The sequence below is a fragment of the Protopterus annectens genome, chromosome 3.part1, assembly GCF_019279795.1.
Source record: "Protopterus annectens isolate FY-2018-M chromosome 3.part1, PAN1.0, whole genome shotgun sequence".
NCBI lineage: Eukaryota > Metazoa > Chordata > Ceratodontiformes > Protopteridae > Protopterus > Protopterus annectens.
Window position 1 is genome coordinate 633,047,176 of NC_056732.1, and position 22,357 is coordinate 633,069,532.

Here is a 22,357-nt window from a genome sequence, read left to right on the forward strand (position 1 = left end):
ATATATATATATATATATATATATATATATATATATATATATATATAAATATACACACACACACTCACACACGTGGAGAAGACAAGCTACTCAAGCTTGCTGGGTCAGCTCCAGGATAAAGTATAAATGTGAGATGCAGTATCATACCTATATGACAGACCTGCTGACAACTATGCTGGTGGCTAAATATCTGGGTGTATAATGAGTTCATAGGTTCATAGGTTCATACTAGGCTATCTGCCCGAGGGCATTTATAAGCCTAGCCCATTGTTTTGTGGCTTACGCCACCCCTTTAGTATGGGGAACTATACCCATTATTTTGCTGTGCCTCTGTCGAGCAGTGACACTGAGGTAATTCCTGGGGTATATCTGCGATCTCCCATCCATTGGTCAAGATTTCTCTTGAACAAGGCCAGCGAGGTGCTCTGCCTCACATGTACCGGGATTTTGTTCCACAGCATAGGGAGTCTTTGGGTGATGAATCTATCTCTCCAGCACGTCCTATTAATAGCCGTGTCGAGGTTTAAGTCTCCGCCCTTGTGGCTCTGATGGATCTAGATTTTTGAGGTGAAGCATATTCATCAAATCTGGGTTTGACATGGCCTTGTATGTTAGGCAAAGGTCACCTCTGAGCAAGCTGGCGACTGAATAGAGCTGGAGTTCTTTCAGTCGGGCAGCATAGGACAGATTTTTGAGACCCTTTATCCTTTTGGTGAGGAACTTTTGTGGCCTCTCCAGCTGCTGCAAGTGTCGGGTCAGATACATTCGAATGGGGCATTGTACTCAATCATTGGTCTGATGAGTGATGAGTAAAGGGAGACTATGACCTCCCTTGATCTAGATGAGAATCCCTTCATGATAAGGTGGGCAATGTAGAAGGACTTCCTAACTACTTTAGCTACATGGGTGTCGAATGACAGACTACTATCAACCTGGGTCCCCAGGTCCCTGATAACTTCTTCTGTGCTCAGTGGATTGCCACCTATTTGGTAGCTAGGGGTAACCTTGTTTTTCCCGAAGGGTATGACTATGCATTTTTGGCATTTAACTTTAGGCCATGGCTCTGGCACCAGTTATCCGTTTCTGTGAGACCCTTCTGAAGGATATCTGTGTCAGATGTGTTTTCTACTATGGCCCAGTTTGCAGTCATCTGCAAACTTTGTCAGCCATAACCCTCCTGTGTTTGCTTGTACTTGGAAAAGTAGATGCCAAACAAGAGTGGGCCCAGGACTGAGCCCTGTGGGACACCACTTGTGACAGGCTTTGAGTCTGACATGGCGCCAGCAACTCTGACCCTGTGGGTTCTGTCACTCAGCCAGTTTGCAACCCATCTTGTGATGTATGGGTTAACATTTAAGCTGATGAGTTTTTCAATGATACCCGAGTGGGGTATTGTATCGAAGGCCTTAGCCAGATCGAGGTAGGCTGTATGGACTGCCTTTCCCTCATCAATGGCTTTGGTGACTGTTTGAAAAAGTCAACCAAGTTTAAAAGGCATGATCTGCCTTTGACAAAGCCAAACTGGGTTGGATCCAAAGTCTGCAAATTCCCTATGTCTTTATTTATGAGGTCCATTATGATCCTCTCCATGGCTTTGCAGATAAGGCTTGTCAAGCTAATGGGCGGTAATTTCCAGGGTCTGTGGAGGCACCGCCTTTGTGAAGTGGGACCACAGTTGCAGTGCGCCACTCCTGGAGTGCGTATCCAGAGGTAAGACTTTGATTAAACAGCTGTCCTAGCTGTGGGTTTAATTCCTCATTGAGTTCGTGGAGCACACAGCCGGGGACACCATCGGGTCCCATGGATGCTGTGTTTTTGCTTTGGAGAGAGCAGTTCTCACTTGGGCTGGAGATGTTTGGGGGCTGCACTCATTTGGTATAGATATCTCTCCTTTGGGGAGGGGAGTTTGCACTGAACCTGTCAGCCAGTATGTTGGCAATGTCTGTAGGATCAGTAATCTTCACATCATTTTGAACTAGTTCTGAGCATATCTGGGAGTTTCCTCCTAGGTTTCTAACATAGCTAAAGAAGGCCTTATGATTGTCTTTTGAGTCTTTAGCTATTTTTCTCTCGAAATTTGCTTTGGATGATTTTATGAGAGCTCTTAGTTTTTTACTTATAGTGATCAAGGGTGTCTTACCTTTTAAGGATTTTGCTCTATCTTGTAGTAGCTTCCTCCTTTTGTTGTTGAGTTTGTTTATGGCTGGGGTCCACCAGACTGGACGCTTGCCTTTGGTACAAAGAGTCTTTGTTTTGCTTGGGATTGCCTTATCCATGCAGTCCTGCAGGTGCTGGTAGAAGGCGTTTGTAAGTGATTCAGCGGCTTGAGTATTGTTTTCCGCCGGCTCGGGGGCCTGAAAGGAGACCACACTAGTCTTTAGAAGTGTGAAGTCGGCTTTTGAGAAGTTCTTTACTGTGGTCTTTTTTATTTCAGGTGGGGGTGATTCTAAAAGTCCTGAAATGCCTTAAACTTTGTAAGCATATGAAAATCTGACTGATCTGGCCGATGGGACTGGACACAGCTGTCAGATCCAAACTGGTCATTTGCCAGTGCTTTCTGCCTTAAGCTCCTGAACTGTGCTCTCCCATAATGTTCTGCACCTTACCTAGCCTCAGATTGAGTTTGCCCATTGCTGTACCACTAGAAATTTAAGCATAACAATTCCAGAGAAAATTGTTTGAAAACAAAAGGATGGGAGATGGGGTGGGATGTTAGAACAGACTAGGATTAAAAAGATCCATTGTTATGGCAAGTACATAACTTTCATATCCTATTTCTTCTATTGGTCCAGTCAGACTGATGGGATATAATCCCAAGGAACTTTATTTGCTGTGTGGCATAACAGGATATCCTTCAGCACAGAAGCTCCAAAGGAAGGCTTAGACCTTGAAATTACATTCAACTAATAATGTCTGGTAAAGGTATGCAAAAGTTAGGTCAGGTAGCTGTTGTGCATATTTCCTCTACTGCAGAATTTATTATAAAGGTGGAAGATGTAGCCATTGATCTGGTGGAATAAGAAGTCTCAAAGTATACTGCAAGAGTCAAGTTCCTCAAAGGGAGTATTTGGATTCACTCCTGATTTATCAACCCTAATCCTAGAAATCTTGCACTGCATCTCTTGTAGCCTCAGCTGTACAGCAAGGGACCTATGAACCACAGGTGAATTTTCATAATAGCTCAGCATAAAAACCCTCAGTTCAAAGTGAAGTCTCCTAACCAAAAGGGTCGCAAACACTTCCCTTACCTGGTTCAGGGTTTGCAGAAATAAGAATAAATCTTGTTAAGTCATTAACAGCCAGGATTCACATTTTCTCACCAGAGTGACAATTTGTGCAACTCAACCACTGAAAATCTCTTTCAGTGAATTTCAAAGTTTTTTTTTTTTTTCCAGGGTGACAAGTCCCCTGCATGCCCCAAACTTCTATACACCAATTCTGGGACTGCACAACAATGGTGGTGAGTGCAAAGTCCATTACCATTAAAAGCAGTTTTCAGTGAAATTACTTTGTAGTATTGTTACTCGCTGAAAGAACTGTCTTACAGCTGCCAGATTTTCAACAACCACACAATAAGACTTTCATCACTTCAGCAAAGCAGACCGTCCTACTCCTCCATAACCCTGACATGCATACTGCAAAGTGTCAAGGTTAAACTGGAATTCAAGTCCATCTATTATGTCCACACTGTGTAAAAACACTCATGAAAAATCAGAAAGCAGATACAGCCAAGTGGTCATTTGCCAATATCAGTCAAGATCTGGTCGAGAAACAGAGACTTACCAGTGTGGAGAATCAGAGGGTCAAGGTCAGAAATTACTATAGGTACCATATCAATGCCCAGTACACAACATAACTGCTCTCAAGACAACAGTTTTATCTGTTTAGGATAATCTGTTATATCTTTGACAGCAACAAATGAAAACACTGTTCAGAAAACCTAGCTCCCACGAACATCTACAATCCCGGTTTGCTTTATGCAACTCCAAAAACCTTCTCCAGAGATGGCAAAGAGATTCTTTTTGGCATGCTTTGCTCCTTGGATTGGTCTATTACTAAATTACAAACACCAAGACAGGTAGACTTTTTCACTAATGGCCAACAAGTCACCCAGGATCACACTGAGTTAATCACTAGAAGAGCCTGGTAGACATAAACGTTGGACAACTCATCTAAAACAAACTTCACAAAAATCTCTCTCTGCCACATCAGTTTCTGCTTCAGTAATCTGAACAAGTGACATATTCCTCTCATCCTCCTACCACCTTCTGGATTTTAAAAGAAAGCACCACCTCTGCATTTTGTTTTCACAAGCCTTTGGTGCTCCCTAAACATTAGGTGCATCTCTTGTAAGCACATGATGATAAGTTTAAAAGTATTAAAGCAAGCAAATATCCTAGTTTTCCTTCAAGGGCTTATAAGCCTATTAACATTTCAGGACACTATACTCAAACTGTCCATGCTAACTGCACCCCACCCCATCCCCAGCATATTAATCTATTTCAAACACATACTTGGCACATATAGGATAACATACAGACACAATGGAGATAAACATAATTGAAAAAAAAACATTCAAACCATCAGTATCGATGAACACACAGTATGAAATCTAATAACAGAAAACTCTCTCTATGCCCTCTACCAGGATATGATTTTCCAGGAACCCACTAAGCATGCAGTATGTGCAAGAAGCCACATGAATAACCGATAATGGTGGTCTCCCACAGGATTAATTGTGATATAAAATGTGTGAATGGAAGGAAAGCTAACCTTTAATATATTATTGTAGTGCTGATTGTGCCCCCTAACCATGTGTATGTGCCTGGAACATCTTTCAGCTGGCTCGGTTAACTTTTTCAGCCATAACTAAACCTTATGACATGGAGATTGTTACTGGTGAACCAACAGCTGTGGAATCCCCATCGGTTTCCAAGGACCTACAGGCTATCCATGCATCTACTGATGCCCTCTCAGACACCATGAAAGGAGTGGCTGTTGATATCTAAAATATTAAATCAGTTGATCCCCACAATGACGTTCAACTGCAAGCCATCCAAGAGGCCCTACAGCAACAACAAAGGGAGCTGTTAGAACAGTGCGCCACTGAGGGGCAGTACGAGCTCAGCAGATGCATACACTATGGCTGAAAACTAAGGTGGAAGATTTACAGAATCAGATCCACAGGAACAATATATGGATTATATGGTTGCCAGAAAAAGTAGAAGGTTGAGTTTGCAAAAATACTGGGGCTAAAATCACCTCATTATAGAAAAGGCCTACAGGATACTTTTGCAGGCTAAAGTACTGAACAACCCACAGCACTTTATCATAAAATATTTAGATTTTAATGATTGTGAAGACAGAACACAAAGCCTATGAATTAGGAAACAATTTTATAATTGCTGGACATGCAGTACAAGTAGCTCATAAAGTAGTACTTCCCACTTTTTAAAAAGAAAAGTCCTGGTGCCATATTTGCATAACTGCCAAGAACCGGGCTTTCATGTTTAGCTTAGATACCCAGCTACTCAGGGAACACACGTTACTTTTTAAGACCAGATGAAAGTTGATCATTTTCTTGCCAAACAAGTCAAGGGTACAAACACTGCTTATGCAGAGGTCACAGTTAAATCTGCACTGGTGAGCTCATGTCAAGAAACGAGAGTGATCAGTGAACACGTCTCCTAATAACTCTCCTATTAACAAGAAGGGCAAGAATATGTCCGGGCTTTCATACAGCCATGCTGCAGAGACAACAGCCCTATTTTTCTATGCTAATCCCCATATATAAAAGGTTTGACATCATCACTAATACAGCAACACCAAGCACCAATGTTGATGCTGAGGCCCTTTCCTTTTCCCCTCCCAAAATTCAAATAGAGGAAACAACATCCATAGAAGGTTTCTGGAAAGATTTAGCAATAGGTGAGACTTTCCTCATCTGCTCTGCAGTCAGCCACTTGAAACCTGCTGAGGTGCTGCAATTAACTAATCAAGAAGTCTTAGAATAAGTATGGGTCTTTCATTTCTAATCCAACAAACCCTTCTTAAAATGCAATTACTCAGAGAAGTAGGAACAGCCTCAGGGTATCTCCATAGTTTTACTTAACCAAATGAAAATATTACAGGTGCAAGTCTTGATCAGACACTGCTGCTCGATTTATACCACTCTTTCAACACTGTTTATGATATTAAGCGAAAATACATCCTGCAGTTATGCATGTGCGTTACTCAACTGTTATGGGTTTCAAGATCCATTTGTATTTCTAAATGCCAAAGTATGGGGGGGGGGGTCATAAATCCATAACTACCTGAATTCTTGGTTATTTTTGATGTTAGAATGCACTTGATTTCCCCCCCTTTGGTGGAGCCATTAAGGATTAATAGAGCATCTTCTGTGTGGCGACATGCGTGAATGGGCGTTCCTTCGTTGAAGGTTGTGCGTTAGGCCCGGCAAGCCAGCACTGCCAATCATTAGCGGACCGGAGTTCCGCTGTGGCGACCCCTAACCGGGAAAAGCCGAAAGACACAAACAAATGTGTTCACCGAATAGTTAACTGTTTCCTTTGCCTATATGTTAGACTGATTACCAACAAGATTATTTTTCAGTCTGGTGTTTGCGTTTACTCCTTCAGTACCAGTTGTCTGTAGTCCCTTAATGAGTTAGTTCTTTTTCATTGGTGCTCAGTGTATAATAGTTTATACATATAGAAGGCATCTACCACAAACATTCCAAACAGATCAATGAATCAGGAGTGGGAGGTGCAACCGATGAATTTAAAGGTGTCAGCTGGAATGTTAAGGGACTGTCCACTCCTTGGAGGACAAAGGTTATACTACAATATCTATTTAAAATTATTTATACTTTGCCTCTTAACTTCCTCTTAAATAATCATATCCTATCTGCTAGTCTACATGGATTCAGACAGAGTCATACTACTACAACTGCCTTGATATCCTTTATGGACATAGTCAACAAAGCTCGACACTCTGGCACAACTGCCTCCACTCTATTTCTTGATTTATCAAAAGCTTTTAATACAGTTTCACACTCACTTCTAAATCAACTTTCAGAAACTGGTCTCTCACACTCCTCTGTTGGCTGGTTTTCCAGCTACCTATCAGACAGACAACAGGCAGTTAAATAGCAAAACTCTTTATCCCCATATCTTCACACCTCCACTGGCATCCCCCAGAGCTCTACATTGGGACCACTCCTATTCAGCATCTTTATTAATAATCTTCAGTCTTCTTTCACTCAGGGGTCTATCATACAATATGCAGACGATTCAGATGTCATATGCTGTGCTGATTCTATATCACACCTTCATAGGTTCATACTAGGCTATCTGCCCTGGGGCAATTATAAGCCTAGCCCGATTCTGTATGGCTTACGCCACCCCTTGATTTGAGTATACTGTGCCCTTTTTTAAGGTTTAGTTTACTGTGCCTCTGTCTAATAGTGACACGGGAGTAATCCCTGGGACAAACCTACGATCCCCCATCCACTTATCGAGATTCTTCTTGAAGAGATTCAGTGAGGTGCTCTGCCTCACATGAACTGGAATTCTATTCCAGAGCGAAGGGAGCCTCTGGGTTATGAACCTGTCCCTCCAGCAAGTTCTATTTATTTCTGTGCTGAGGTTCAAGTCCCTCGAGCGTGTGGCTCTAAGGGATTTAGATTTACTGAGGTGGAGCATGTCCATTAATTCTGGATTTGACATAGCTTTGTATGTCAGGCATACATCGCCTCGAAGTAGGCGGTATGCAACTGAGTAGAGCTGGAGTTTTTTTATCCGAGCAGTATATGGCATCTGTTTGAGACCCTTGATCCTCTTGGTGAGATACTTTTGGGGTCTTTCTAATTGCTGCAGGTGTCGGGTAAGGTACATCCCAAAAGGGGCATTGTATTCTATGATGGGCCTGATGAGGGATGAATGAAGGGGCACGATTACTTCTCTTGATCTAGATGTGAAACCCTTCGTGATGAGGTGGGCTATGTAGAAGGTCTTTCTAACCACTTTGGCAATGTGGTTTTCAAAGGAGAGATTGCTATCAACTTGGGTCCCCAGGTCCCTAATAACTTTCTCTGTACTTAATGGGTTTCTGCCTATGTGGTAATTTGTGGGCACATTGTTTTTGCCAAAGGGTATGACTATACATTTTTTGGCATTTAGCTTTAAACCATGGCGCTGGCACCAGTTATCTGTCTCTGTGAGACCTTTTGAAGGATGTTTGTGTCAGCTGGGGACTTGATTATGGCCCAGTTTGCAGTCGCTCTGCGAACTTGGTGAGCCATAGTCCTCCCACATTTGCCTGTACCTCGGAAAAGTATATACCGAACAAGAGTGGTCCCAGGACAGAACCCTGTGGGATGCCACTAGTGACCGGTTTCGAGTCTGACATGGCTCCAGCAACTCTCACTCTGTGGGTTCTGTCTTTGAGCCAGTTTGCGACCCATCTTGTGACATAGGGGTTTATATTTAAGCTGGATAGCTTATCTATGATGCCCGAGTGGGGTATTGTGTCAAATGCCTTTGCAAGGTCCAGATAGGCTGTGTGGACTACCTTCCCTTCATCTATGGCTTTGGTGACTGTTTCAAAGAAGTCAACCAGGTTCAAAAGGCAGGATCTGCCCTTGACAAAGCCGAACTGGGTAGGATCTAGTGTCTGTCTGTCAACAAATTACTCAATCGGCTTCTACATCCATTGAAACCTGGTTACCAAAAATCATCTATCCCTTAATCCTAACAAAACCAAACTTATAATTATATTTATATCCAAGAAAAATACTCCCATAAACAAATCCCAGTTCACTAGAGTTTCTCAGAACAACAGAATCGAAGTTGTTAATCACACTAAACTACTATGAATAATAATACATGAAAACCTAAAATTAGACCTGAACATACAACATAACATTAATAAAACACACAAAAAACTAGGCCTTCTTTGCATGCATAAACACTTCCTTAGTCTTTCCACTAGACAAACACTTGCTACCACTTATCTACATCCCTGTCTCAATTATGGTGCCCCTTTACTTACTAAACTGCTCTCCTCCCTAAAACAAAGTTTGAAATCTGTTATAACAAAATCACCAAGTTTGCAACAAATGCTAAACACATTACTCACCACTGTACATCTCTACACTCACTGAACTGGCTTGAACTCCCACACTATCTCGCCTACTTTCAATTAATTACAGCACATAAAATAAATTACAAACTTTCAGACTGTCCTGCTCTTAGTTCATTATTAATACACTATCTTCCCTAAAGGTCTCTCAGATCAGAGAATCAACACCTACTACAGGTTCACATACCTAACCTACCTGCAGGCCACCTCCTTTACTTTTGTGTGATAGCCAGAGCTTGGAATGCCCTTCCAGTAGTAATTACAACTTTACAGTGCCACTCTTCCTTCAAAACATCTTTGTGAGAATACCTCTCTGCTAACTGGTTCTGTTCTTGTACCAAGCCTCCTCCTCCTTCTAAAACCTGGATCTGTTCTTGCACCATGCCTCCTCCTCCTTCTAAAACCTAACATCAATTTTTCTTCATGTATTTATTTATATTTCAATTTGTCTATAGATAACTTCTCTTACAATAGAATATTTTACAATTTTTATTACCTATTCTGCAATTCTATGTTTGCATTTAACTGTACTTTCAATGCATTTTGACCCTCTGCTATTACTTGTTTAATACTTTCAAGTTTTGTATATTTTTGACAGAATATTCATACTGTTAATTTCTGTCATATGTTTTATGTCCTTGGAGCTTTTCTCCCTGGGCCTCCACTGAAAATGGGCCAATGGCCCAGTGGACTATCCCGGTAAACAAATGCCAATAAAATAAATAAGAAATTAAAGTTACCAGAAAACTTGTGTTTTTTTAAATGGCCAGGACAATGGAATGAATCATGCTCTACCATGGCTAAAAGGGGGGAGGGAGCTATTTTGCTAAATAAAACATCGGGATAGTCAGTGGAGAAAAACTTTAGTGTCAAGCCAGGCAGATGAGAAATTTTACTACTCTGAATGCAGTTTGGTCAGATCTTATTGGCTAACTTTTATGGGTCAAATGAAGATAATGCCACACCATTTTGGAATTTAGCTAAGGTTATCAAATTTCTACTTCACTTCCAGTGGATAATGTTAGTAGGAGTGACTTCAATATAGTTACTGACCCTGGACTGATAGATTATCCATAGAAACAGGTAGGCTACCTAAGATAATGCAGGAACTCAAAACAAATGATGCAAGATTTTCACTTACGTACCATTTGAAGGGCCCACATCCATCTGCTAATGACTCTACATTTATTGGTAATCGGGGGGGGGGGATCCCAGCAGACTGCACATGTGGCTGGTTAGTTGTATATATCTGGCTTGGGTTACCATTGTGAACATTATTTATGCTGGCTATCAAACCATGCTAAGCTGTATATAGCATTGCAGTCCTGTCCTTGTTCCACTAGGAGCTGGCAGTGGAGATCTGATTTCCTGTTTAAAAAAAAAAAAAGACATTTGTGCGGTCCTTGAAACAACAGGTCCAAGATAATGGGCCAAATATACTGGAAACACCTTCCCATTGGTGTTCAACTGGATTATTCTTAAAAGGTTTTGTATAACATAAATTACGTGAAGGATATGAGATATCAGCATAACTAGAATCAAGTTAATTGGGAAGTGAGAACTGTAAAGTAAGGAAAAACTTTATTAACAGAAGGGCTACAAAGATCAGCTGCTGTACCCCAATATTTAACAAATAATTTAACAGCTTAAACAACAATATAGGCAACTTCTACACACAGACAGTGCGGCCAACTGTGATAGGTGGCATATGTTCTTTTGGGCCAAGGAGATTACTTCTAATAAACTTCAAGCTTTCAAATATTAAAAATGACAAAAGGAAATGATAACAGCTACAATTTATGACAGAGGAGGTATGCTTCAGGTGGACACAGGGTATCATCATAATCCTAGCAGAAGAATATTGCACCTGCTTGCATCTTCCAAACACAGACTTTTCCCAACTGTAAAGAACTAAAGGCAGAGGAACATATTCACAAAATAGAGAAAGGTGCTGTGAAGTTACTTAAAATCTCTGAAATCTTGATGGGGCTATTAACAGCCATAGAATCCCTCCCTAATGAGAAAGCCCCCAGACTGGGCTGGCTGTGTTCAGATTTCTACAAAAGTTTTAAGAACGAGATAGTTAAACCTCTTGTTTCTACTGTACACAAACTCTCTAGAAGTACGTTTCTTATGATGATGCATGTGTGGAGGTGCTGATGTTTCCTAAACTATCCTGGAACATGCAAACTCCAACCACATCTCTCTACTACAAACAGATCGTAATATTTTTGCAAAACTACTGGCAGTTTGGTAAAAATCCTGCCTCAAATAATCAGGGAAAAGTCATCTGTGGTTTATTAATGGCTAGCAGGCAGCACTGATCTGATACTTATGTGTCTCAATGTCCAAGCCTGGTGTCACTCATGAAAGTCTCTCACCAAGATAATTCTTGTGGATTTTATTAAAGCCTTTGATTCTATATACTGGAACATTCTTTGGAAGACTATGTCTAAACTAGGCTTCCCACATGGTTTTACTGAATGGTGTAAAATTTTGCATGTCAATCCTTCAGTCCAAGTTTTTAAAAACCACACAATTTCCTCCAAAATTTTCTTGCAATGCGGTACTAGACAAGGGTGCTCACTTTCACCCCTTCTGTTTGTACTGGCAGTCTACATTCTGGTTTTAAGTCTGCAGGTAGAGTTCCAAGATAACAGAATAACAGTACAAGGGCTCACTCTATACTGACATTATGACACACTGATTGTTCACTCCAGGTGACAGACCCCTGCAACCAGATGGAGCCCATACTTTTTCTTTAAAAAAAGTCAGGTGTACAGTATACAGTCCTACAGATTAATAACCAACAAGTTTGTTTTTTGCCTTTGAGTATGGTGGCATGTGTTTCCTTGGTAGAAGATTAGAGCATCTGACTAAAAATTATTATAGAATAAAAATGATTATAGAATATGGTATTCTTATGGTGGTCTATTTAGATAATTCGGTGAACTTGAACACAAAGCCAGTTCTGCAGAACCTTAAGAAAAAAAATGGTCCAAGATAAACACTTAATACAATTTTTTTGATAAAATCAAGATAGTGAAAATGTTTGCGTTACCTAGAGTTTTGTTCATCTTGCCACACCTCCAACATACACAATGTCCCAAATTTCTCAATAAGTGCTACACCATCATTAGTAACTTCTTATGGCTGACAAAAACACTTTGGATTAACCATAAATAGATTACTGGCTCCGAAAAATTTGGGGCACTTTGAGCTGCTAGATTTGCATGCTTACGCAATTTCTATACTGGGATGGTATTATTCCTCTAGGTCTAAGCTATACCTATAAGACTGCCAGTGGAACTACTGCTAAATGACTTTTCTGTTACTTTGCCTTACCAATATCTGTTACACAACATCTGAGATCCTGGAGGTCTTGAGCAATGGATAGTGACCCAGAAATGGGCTAAACCTCTGGTACCACATAGTATTTCACCTCATTCCCACTTACTGCATGGTAGTAGAATAGATTAAGGGAAGTATTCTCTTTGTGAGAGATTTATCAGAATCAGTATCACATTTATTGGCCAAGTATGCATGCATACAAGGAAAGTGACTACGGTTTCAGTAACTCTCCAATTATGAATTACATAAATGACATACATACAGCTATTAAGAACAACACAAATAACATACATGCAACTATTAAGAACAAGACAAAAAAGTAAATATACACATACATACAAGGCGCAAAGTGCAACTCATTGGAAGAAATACTGAAATAAACTCTAAAAGAAACAAGTATTAATATGTAAACAATACTGAAGAATCCTTGGAGGCTTGGGAAAAAGAATATCCCAACCTAATAATCTGAGTTAACCATTTACGAACTTTATGGCCTGTGGAAAAAACTGATATCTATTTCTTTTGGTGCGTATTAATCTATAATGCCTGGCAGATGGTAATAATTCAAAAAGATGGAGACCTGGATGTGAAGGGTCAGTGATGATCTTCCATGCTCTTTTCATGACTCTGAAATAGTACAGGTCCTGTAAGGAGGGCAAACTAGCATCAATGATACACCTGACCACAAAACTCTCCTTTCTTTTTCCGAACTCAAGAAGTAACCATAAGAAGTTACTAATGATATGCGGTGGTGGCAATAGCTACAAATCAGGGAAGCTAAAGAACCTGCAGAGGCATTATTCTCACAGCAATCATGGCTCACCCCCATACACTATCCTCAGGTTTCGAAGTGAAAGGTAAAACCTAGGACAGAAACTAAGCTACAAAGTTGGCACAAACAAGCCACCTCTTCCTCCCATAAAGCTATGCTGGATCTAATGGGCTAATTGCGTTCACAAGACCGACATACTGATCAGTGGAAGAAGTACCTAAGTACAGTCTACAGTGCATGACTTCAAACATCATTTGCTTTTGTCAAATTTTTACATCATTTAGCAGATCCCTCCTCACTTGCACATACTTAAGTCTGGACACTGAATGAATGGTCATTGCTGTAGATGTCCTGTCTTGGAGACAAATTACTTTAAATTAGTATGGTTGTGTGTAGCTACTCAACCATTACAGCAAGTACTAGTTAACAGTATTAAAAAGTTTTTTATCTTAATCTTCCTGAGCTTCATAATGTTGTATTTTGGTTGTTGGGAATTCAGACTCTTCATCTGTCTAATACAATGCTCTTCTGTATTCAAAATGTTGTTCATGCAATGGTCACTTTAACATTTCAACATCGGAAACCTATCCTAGAAAACTGGAAAGACTATTTTCACAGGCCATATTTTGACTTGAAAAGATGGGCTAACGTACAGTTAAGATGTACTGATGGACTAAATCTTGCTCAGTGTAGTTTATAAGATAACGAGAGGGCACAAAGCTTCAATATCAGCCTTTTATATCTGTTACTGTTTTAATGTCTCTGTTCATGGACTACTTTTCAACAGTTTGTATTGTTATGATTTAATAAAATAAGATGGCACTGGAACAGATTTTCTCATAATCCACGGGCTCTCACAAGGAGACATCCACACAGGAAAAGTCTCACTAAGATGAAGAACAAGACTAATATGAAAGTTGATCAGTAACCTTTCCTCAATGTATATCCAAATATCTTCCAGAAAGTATTAACAAAAAATGTGAGAGTAAAAGAACAAATAGTACAGCTCTTTGCTATAATTTAGCAATGCTGTCTGACACGGTTTAGCAAAGAGTTATTTTTATGCACCTTAGCCCTTTGCTAAACCATGTCAGACATCTTTATTAAACTTAAAGAGCTATTATTTCTGAAGCTTAGCTCTGTGAAAACATTTTTTTCTGGTCTTCAGTTCTGAGATGATTATTATTCTCAACTCTTCAGCTGGAAATTTTTTTTGGGAGCGAGCAAAATGGGGACACTGCCTCAGCTGCCAGCTAGCCTTGCTACAGAGCTCCATCTCAGAAGGGCAGGAGGTGTATGAGAAGTCTCACCTAAGGTTCACTGTAGGAATGCACGCAACATTTCACCTGAGCTGTATTAATCCAATAGTAGAATATCAGTTAGAGGCCATGACCTTAAAAAGAAGGGATCAGAAACAAGACCTTGGTGTGGTAGTAACAAGAGAAATGAATCACCAGGTAAAAACTAAGAAAGTTAAGGTTAATAAGTTCCTGGGCTATATCCTTATGGGAAGGAGGTTAGAGGTTAAACTGTCCTCCTAAAATTACAGAACATATGTTTAATTCTGCTGGCAATAAAGGGATAAAAACAGCAAGCCAGTTGAGAAGGAACGAAGAAAGGCTAATAGGGTAACAAAGTGAAAGGAATACAAGGGGTATGAGGACAGGTTACGAAACCTACATCTATTCTCACTTGTTGATTGATAATGGAGAGAACACATGACATGGTCGCACAAAACTTTTATGGCACAATGCGACTTCACACAGCTTAGGAGAAAGACAGATGAGGATACCTACCAGATTAAGAGAACAAAGTTCAAGAAAGACATTAGTAAATTCCTTTTTTACAGAAGGAGTAACAGATAAATTAAACAGAGGACATAAGTGAAACTGGGCTGTAAAAGCACAGTCTCTTTCAAGAACGCCTGGGATGGATGGTGGGCTAGGAAAAAGGCAAATTGGAGTAAATAAAAAATATTAAAACAAAAAGATTAGACAGCTTATCTTTTTTACTATTACAAATATGCAATGAAATAAGAAGAGCTTTAACAGCTAAACATTTTATGCAATTGCTGTGAGCAGATTAGCTTCAAATGTTATTTGCATTTTGTTTGCCTGGGTTTCTAGTTAGGTACAGCCAGTTTTCAGCAAGTGCACACAGCATCCACAGTTACACAAAATGCTACATTTAATAGGTAAAGACAATAGTAAATAATGCTACACATATGGGAATAACTACAGAGCAGGTAGCTATGCACCAAATATGTGTAGTTAGTAACACTGCACAGATGTTCCAGGCAAGATTAGTAACAGCATTACAGTGTGTCTTAATACTTAGCAAAAACATTGGTAAAATAATTTCAAGCTTCAAATCAGTAAATATTAATAAATACAAAGCAAGATGATGTCTGCTGGATGATGTCAGCAGCCAGAAAAATTGTGCTGGTAAGATTAAAGACAATTATTATACAGAAGAGACAAACAGTGGATAACAGTAACTTTTAAGATTTTGAAAAAAAAGCTGTGAAAAGCATTTGTTTCAGAGACTCAACAAAGCTAGTTATCTACAGGCTGAAATACTCATTCATGCTTTTGAAATCCACTTCACAACATTTCAATGTTTTAGGAGGAGCTCAAGCTTATCCTAACCCTCAAAGAGTACTGTGATAGAGAACCATTCCTGGACAGGAAGATGGTCCATTGCGCGCGCACACACACACACACACACACACACACACACACACACACACACACAGCAATTTAGAGTTTCACAAATTCAGCTTATCAGTATGTCTTTAGGATATGGGAGGAAACTGGAGAGCCCACAAAAAAATCACATGGAGACAGGCAGGACATTCTGACTCCACAGCGAAGATATGCCAGCTAGGACCTGAACCACAGAACTAAGAGTCACAAGGCAGCAACAACAACCACTACACCACTGTGCTGTCAGGTAATAATATAGCACAACTTGGTCTGGAATATAATAAGTAAGTCCTAATATACTAAGTCTAAGTTACCAGTCATTTGAACCTACCTCCAAAGCAGCAGCATATTCCTTATCTTTAACAAACACAATTGGAGGCACACTTCCAAGGACCTGACGAGACTGAAGCAAATATCTGCAAAATAAGAGTTAAATGAGAAGTCAGAGACAAAGGATGCTCAACTGATTATATGTTACACCTTATAACTTAGCTGCAAAGAAAATTAATTTAATGGAGCATGATTACAGTGGGTGGCTGAAGGGCTGCGAGAAAGAAAGGACAAAAAAGGGAATGTTCACTTGCAGAAAGGAGAATTATTCAGGTATTAAAGTAATTCAATTTCTTCAAAGACAGGCTTGTTGGGGCACCTGAATATCCAGACATAGCAACAAATAGAAGATCAGCAGGTCCTCAGTAATCTTCATGACTTTTTTCTTTATTATTCTTCACCATTTGATATCCTTTGTTGCAGAGTTCTCATATTCTGGTATTTTGTAAGGGAAAAGAATCGATGGTCAAGGACTAACAGTTTTAGTAATTCTGTTAAAGTCCTTTCAAAATTGAATTTGCAACTGCTAGACATGTTATAGGTGAACTGCTGATCTTTTAAATTGCCAGAAGGTGTGTGTCTTAGGTGTGTGAAACAGTGTGTGTGCATGCATGTCCTGAGATGGGATGAAGCCCTGTTCAGGATTACCTCACAGCCTTATGCCCAGCAAGTGTTGGGACAGACTTCTGCTTTTCTGTGACCTTGAATGTGTTATTACAGAGTGAATGAGTGAACGAATGGGCACCAAAGTTCTATAGCTACCTATTTTTACTGAACAAAAGTGCTGAAGCACTAGGACACAGTGAAACTCCTTAAAGTCATTGCCATTTTCTTCAGCTTCTTATGGAAGAGCTGTGACAAGTAATGAAAGGAACAACTCTTCACCGATGTTGATGGTATGTTTTAGCAGGGATGCAACCTCTTCAGGCTCATGCGCGCTCTCTCTCTATAGATATATATATATATATATATATATATATATATATCTATGAGAACCTAAAAATACACTGGAACACCAGAATGTAATTGTAAAACTCAAAAATCACAATAGAGGTCCAATACCACAAGCGAGTGCCAAATAATTTATTCTTGAATACAATAGGAGTGCTTTCGTCTTGAAAGTCAAGACTTCATAAGATACATACAAAACTTTGAACTCAATCATTTTATATCTTGTGCACTAAATGCAATTAAAATCAATTAATGTTTTAAAGCAATATGATACCTTTTCAAATTTCAGCTTGAAATTCAATTAATTACTCATTACATATCCATCCATGCAAAACATTTAAAATGCATTGTTAAAATTTTCAATACTAATAACATTTTTAACAAAAGTCAATAAATGAAATGAAATAAAATACAACAAAATAGTTATAACCTTCTTTTAGTGACTATACTTCTGTCGCTTTTGTCAGTAATACTGGCTTGATAGAAATATATTCATTCAAACCTAGGGGGAAATTAGACCTTAACCTCAACTGCCATTTCAGTTCTTTGTTTAACAATAAATTTTTAACATCACCCCCTCTGTTATTAATTCCTACCAGATCAATTATACCAAATTTAAAACCTTTAAATCCAACACAGCTATCTATGAGAACTTATCAGTTCCACGAAAGAACACTTACCCGCAGACCAGATCACAGAGACCACATCGCCGACAGAGCAGATCTCCAACAATGGTAAGTATAAGTAGTGTGGTGCGATCTCGGAGTTGGTATATTTAAGTAGGGGGGGGTGTGGGGTCACAGGGGGGCTTGTGCCCTTGCTGCGTAGATGTTAGTTTTTTTTTTTTTTTAATTTTATTGTGAAAACGGGAATAAATTCCATTCTGCAGTAGTTATAGTTACCTTTGTCGGTGATGTGCTGTGTTGGCGATGTGGTCTCGGTGATTTGGTCGCCGGGTAAGTGTTCTGTCGTGGATCTGATATGGATCATATATATATATATATATATATATATATATATATATATATATATATATATATATACACACACACACACACACACACACACACACACATTTGTTTACTGGGTAGTACACCAATCATCTACAGGCACAGCCTGGTTGAATAGGTTCACATGAGAAATGAACAAAGCATATTCACAGATATAAGGATATGCTAAAAAAAACAAAACAATATATACATATTTACAGATGCAAAAATATGTTACAGGATTTAGTTCAATAGTCAATTAAGACTCAACTCTGGGCATACAAGAGAACAGATTTTGCAGTGACATTCTGGTGGCAAAGTATTTTATGAGTAGTAACTTTAGCACAAAAATGATTTATCTAAGCCAATTTTAGAAATGTTGTGTTACAAACAACTTATTATTGATTCAACAAGGAAACAGTTACACACACTGACTTGGGCCATCAAGAATGATTTATATACAGTCACCAGCAATGGCGTATAGTAAAATGTTATGATGCTACAAGTGAAATGCTTTGTTTGATAGATTACAACAAAGCAATCTAATTAAAAGTTTAACAGAGAAATAATTCACAAACTGTATACTGAGTGTCTGTACTACTCACATATGGTGGCCATGTTATCCAGACAAGTCACAAACAGTGAATGGTGCTACCAAAAGTATAAAGAGTGACTTCTGGTATAAAAACAACTTAAACAGCTACGGAACAGGCAATTTAATTACTACTTTTTGGCGACTTTTCTGTATCTACTGCCTGCTGATCATCAGCCCTGTCTCAGTCAATGGATCCATTCAACCCCCAGCAGTGGGAAAAGAGTCACCTATGAGAGGTCATCATTCAAGCAGCCACCAAAAGTGGTTTGGCATTCTTTTTTTTTAATGTGCTGGTCCCTAACCCCCTGCATGCTCTGGGCTAAGCAATGAGCTGTCTCTAGTGACTGCCCCTTCCCCCTCACTGCCACATGGAGTACTCAAACTCCCCCCCTGGGAAACAAGAGTGATGGTTTTCCCTAGACTCTAGCAAGGAAACTACGCCAACTCTGTGTGCCCAGACTGTGCCCCCCTCCCCCCCGAGCTTGGATTCTCCAGTGCTGGGGCTGCTAATTGAACCCAATCTCCTTGGTTGCAGTAATGCTCTATACCTGCTCCTATAAATAATTTAATTAGAAAAACTGATAAGCATAGTGTAATTTCAGCATTATAAAAAGAATTACTGAATGAGATGCAAGTATAAGAGGAAGAATACAATTATAAATTAGAGAGAGTAACTAATGATATACATCAAACACAGAGAGTGACCCAAACAAGAAGGTGATTTAAGTAAAGTAAAAAAGAAAACTATAGAGCAATTTTATGTGTAAATCCAGTTTAAACAAGCCAAACTGAACAGATGTAACCAAGTGATTATTGGCAGCAATGATTTATACAACATGACCGACCTAGCATTTTTAAAAATGTGTAAATATGATGCAAGCACAGGAGCACGGAAACTATTACAAAATGGCAGGTTGTGATAATGCTGTGAGATATTTTGCTAGTACTGTGAAAGGAGGACAACTTGTATAAAAAGACTACAGCCTTATTGTGAAATTTATGAGACTGATGGCACACAAAAGCTGTCAATACTACATAAGACAGTTGTCAAAAAATGGGCTAGAAGTCTTCGGACAAGTAAAACTGAAAGAAAAATCACTTATATAGACTAAAGTTTGGCAAAACTAGAGGACTTCCAAGATGGCTACACACTGAGTAACAGCTTAATTCTAGCTCTCCCAGTGTGAAAACAGAAACTTAGCAGGGAAGGCCAGTGAACTTTAGCTTTTCTGGGTAAATTTCAGTGACTGGCTAGTAAGTGCACTGCCTGGATGCCAGGAAAAAAGAAATACAGAGGACCTGAAGGAAAAAAAATACAAAAGGAGAGGAAAAAACAGACTGGGAAAAGTACGCAGCTGTTCAGCAAAAAGCAGTGCAAGCTCCAGACATGACTTCCAGTAACCTAGAGGAAAGCATAAGACAACTGCACACATACCTGGTTTAAATAAACCAAACACTGATGGAGTACATCACGTCAAACAACAAAAGGGTAGGAAAAATGGAAGAAACTTTAAACAGATATTCAGATGAAGTGATAAAACTGCAAAAATCAGAGGTCAAAATGAAGAAAAAGTTGTCGGAATATGAGACTGCTCAAGAAGTGATGTTTCAGAAAATAACAGAATTAGTGGACAGAGCATGTAGGGAAAATATGAGATTTGCAGCTGTACTAGAGAAGTTGGAAGGAACAGACTGTATTAATTTAATGAAAGCACAAATAAGCAACTGAACTGGTATTCCACAGCAAGAGTTGTTAACTGAAAGGGCACATATCATGTATGCTCCAAACTTGGCTATGAGAAAGCAACCTATATCTTTAATAGTAAAGATGCAATCCTACAAGCATAAGGAGTTGATTCTGACAAAACTATGGCAGAAGGACAAAGTACTAAAAGTGGGAGATGGCAGAGTGTTGTGGAGAATGACTACTCATTGTCCACCAAACAGAAGAGGAGTAAATGTATTCCTTTGTTCAGAGAATGTCGAGGAGCAGGCATGAGACTCAAACTTCTGTACCCAGTTATCTTCAAAATATTCTTCCCTGGAGGGACAAAATCATTTTTGATGAAGTACATGCTAAGGAGGAAATACAAAAGTTTGTCCAACAAAAAGTGAGCCGTGAAACAGAAGGAAATTCTCTTTCTTGTTCTTCTGGTGATAAAAAACACAGAGAGACTGTGCCAGTAAAACCTTTTCCAAAGTTTCAATGAAAATGATTGAGAGAAGGAAGGGAGCACAGGAGTTGACTAGTATGTTGGAAATGAAGCACAGACAGGATTTAGGAGATGTACATGAACATGAATAAAACCAATAACTTGGAAACTGACAAATGTGGGATTACAAAGCAATACTTATATTTTTATCAAATATGAAAGAAAAAGAAAATCTTGAGATACTGGACTTTTTGGACTTTGCTGGACTTGTGGGGGACTCTAAAGTGTATGCCCTACTTCATGTCAATAACATTCAGAAAAATACTTAGGGGATGGGAACAGGAAGGAGAAAGTTAACTGTAAGTAAGACTATTTTTTTTCTTAATAGCAATATTTTTATAGTGTATGATTTTGTTTGCATGCTATAAAATAAAGTTTTCTCAGTTGTTTTTAATTGTAATGGGGATACTATTGTAAACAGATGGTTTTGTTTTTTTTTTTCACTTCTCCCTTCTTCTCTCAGTCTCCTTGTTCAGTTTTAAGAAATGTAGGCACTGCAATGTAAAAAAACGTCTGGTTAAAACAGTAGGACAAAAGAAAAATTAATGTGTTTTTTTCATTCTTGCATGGAGGAAATGACTGGATTAAGGCCCTTAGCTTGATCTAGTAATAAGTTTTAAGATAAAGTAAGTAAATGAAAAAGAATATTGTATATTATAAGGCTTTTTCTAGCAAATGAATGTATGCGTAGTAGCAATTCTGTATCTGGTCCTCATGTCTCTAAAGAGACAATCTGATAAAGAGAAATTGGTTAGGAAAAAAAGGATAAATTATCTAGGAGTTAATGTTCTCTGAAAGCATTCATGTGTTTTCCCAGCTGGGAGAGCTATAAAGATAAGACTAAACCAGACAGCACTTAGTAGAAGCACAGGCTGCACCATGGGGTCTTAGCATGGATAACCTTTCTTCTAGGTTAACTCAGGTCTGTAAGCGTGGCTGTCAGTTTGGGACATTTGTTCCTATTAGGAGGGTAAAACTTCAATATTTGAAGATGTACATAGTTTTGTGTGTTAGTATTAAATGAGTAGGTTTTAGGAGGTACTGTGGATGTTTTTCTTTTGTTGTTGTTGTTTCAGGGCTTTCATTAAAACAAAAAGTTTTGTAAGATGTGACACAGACTCAAATTGATATGACGAGAAACAACTGTATAAAAGTTCAAACAAGCACAGTACGACACAGCAACTGGAGAGTACAAACTTTAATAGCAGTTAAGGGCATTCTTCCCTCTTCAAGGGATTTCCTCAGAACAAAAAATACATCCCCACCCAGCCCTTAAATAGCATGTCAATTAAAACAATTATCCAATAAAT

General features: G+C 39.0%; 1 protein-coding gene across 2 annotated transcripts in view; it reads right to left on the reverse strand.

The window, feature by feature from the left end:
- The window catches only part of RBFA (ribosome binding factor A), a 508,328-nt gene that overhangs the window by 159,289 nt on the left and 326,682 nt on the right, over positions 1-22,357 (reverse strand). For both annotated transcript variants that reach the window (XM_044067015.1, XM_044067014.1), the window contains exon 5: positions 16,301-16,385. In XM_044067015.1, coding sequence (XP_043922950.1) covers positions 16,301-16,385 — 85 coding nt within the window. The remainder of the gene's footprint in view (positions 1-16,300; positions 16,386-22,357) is intronic.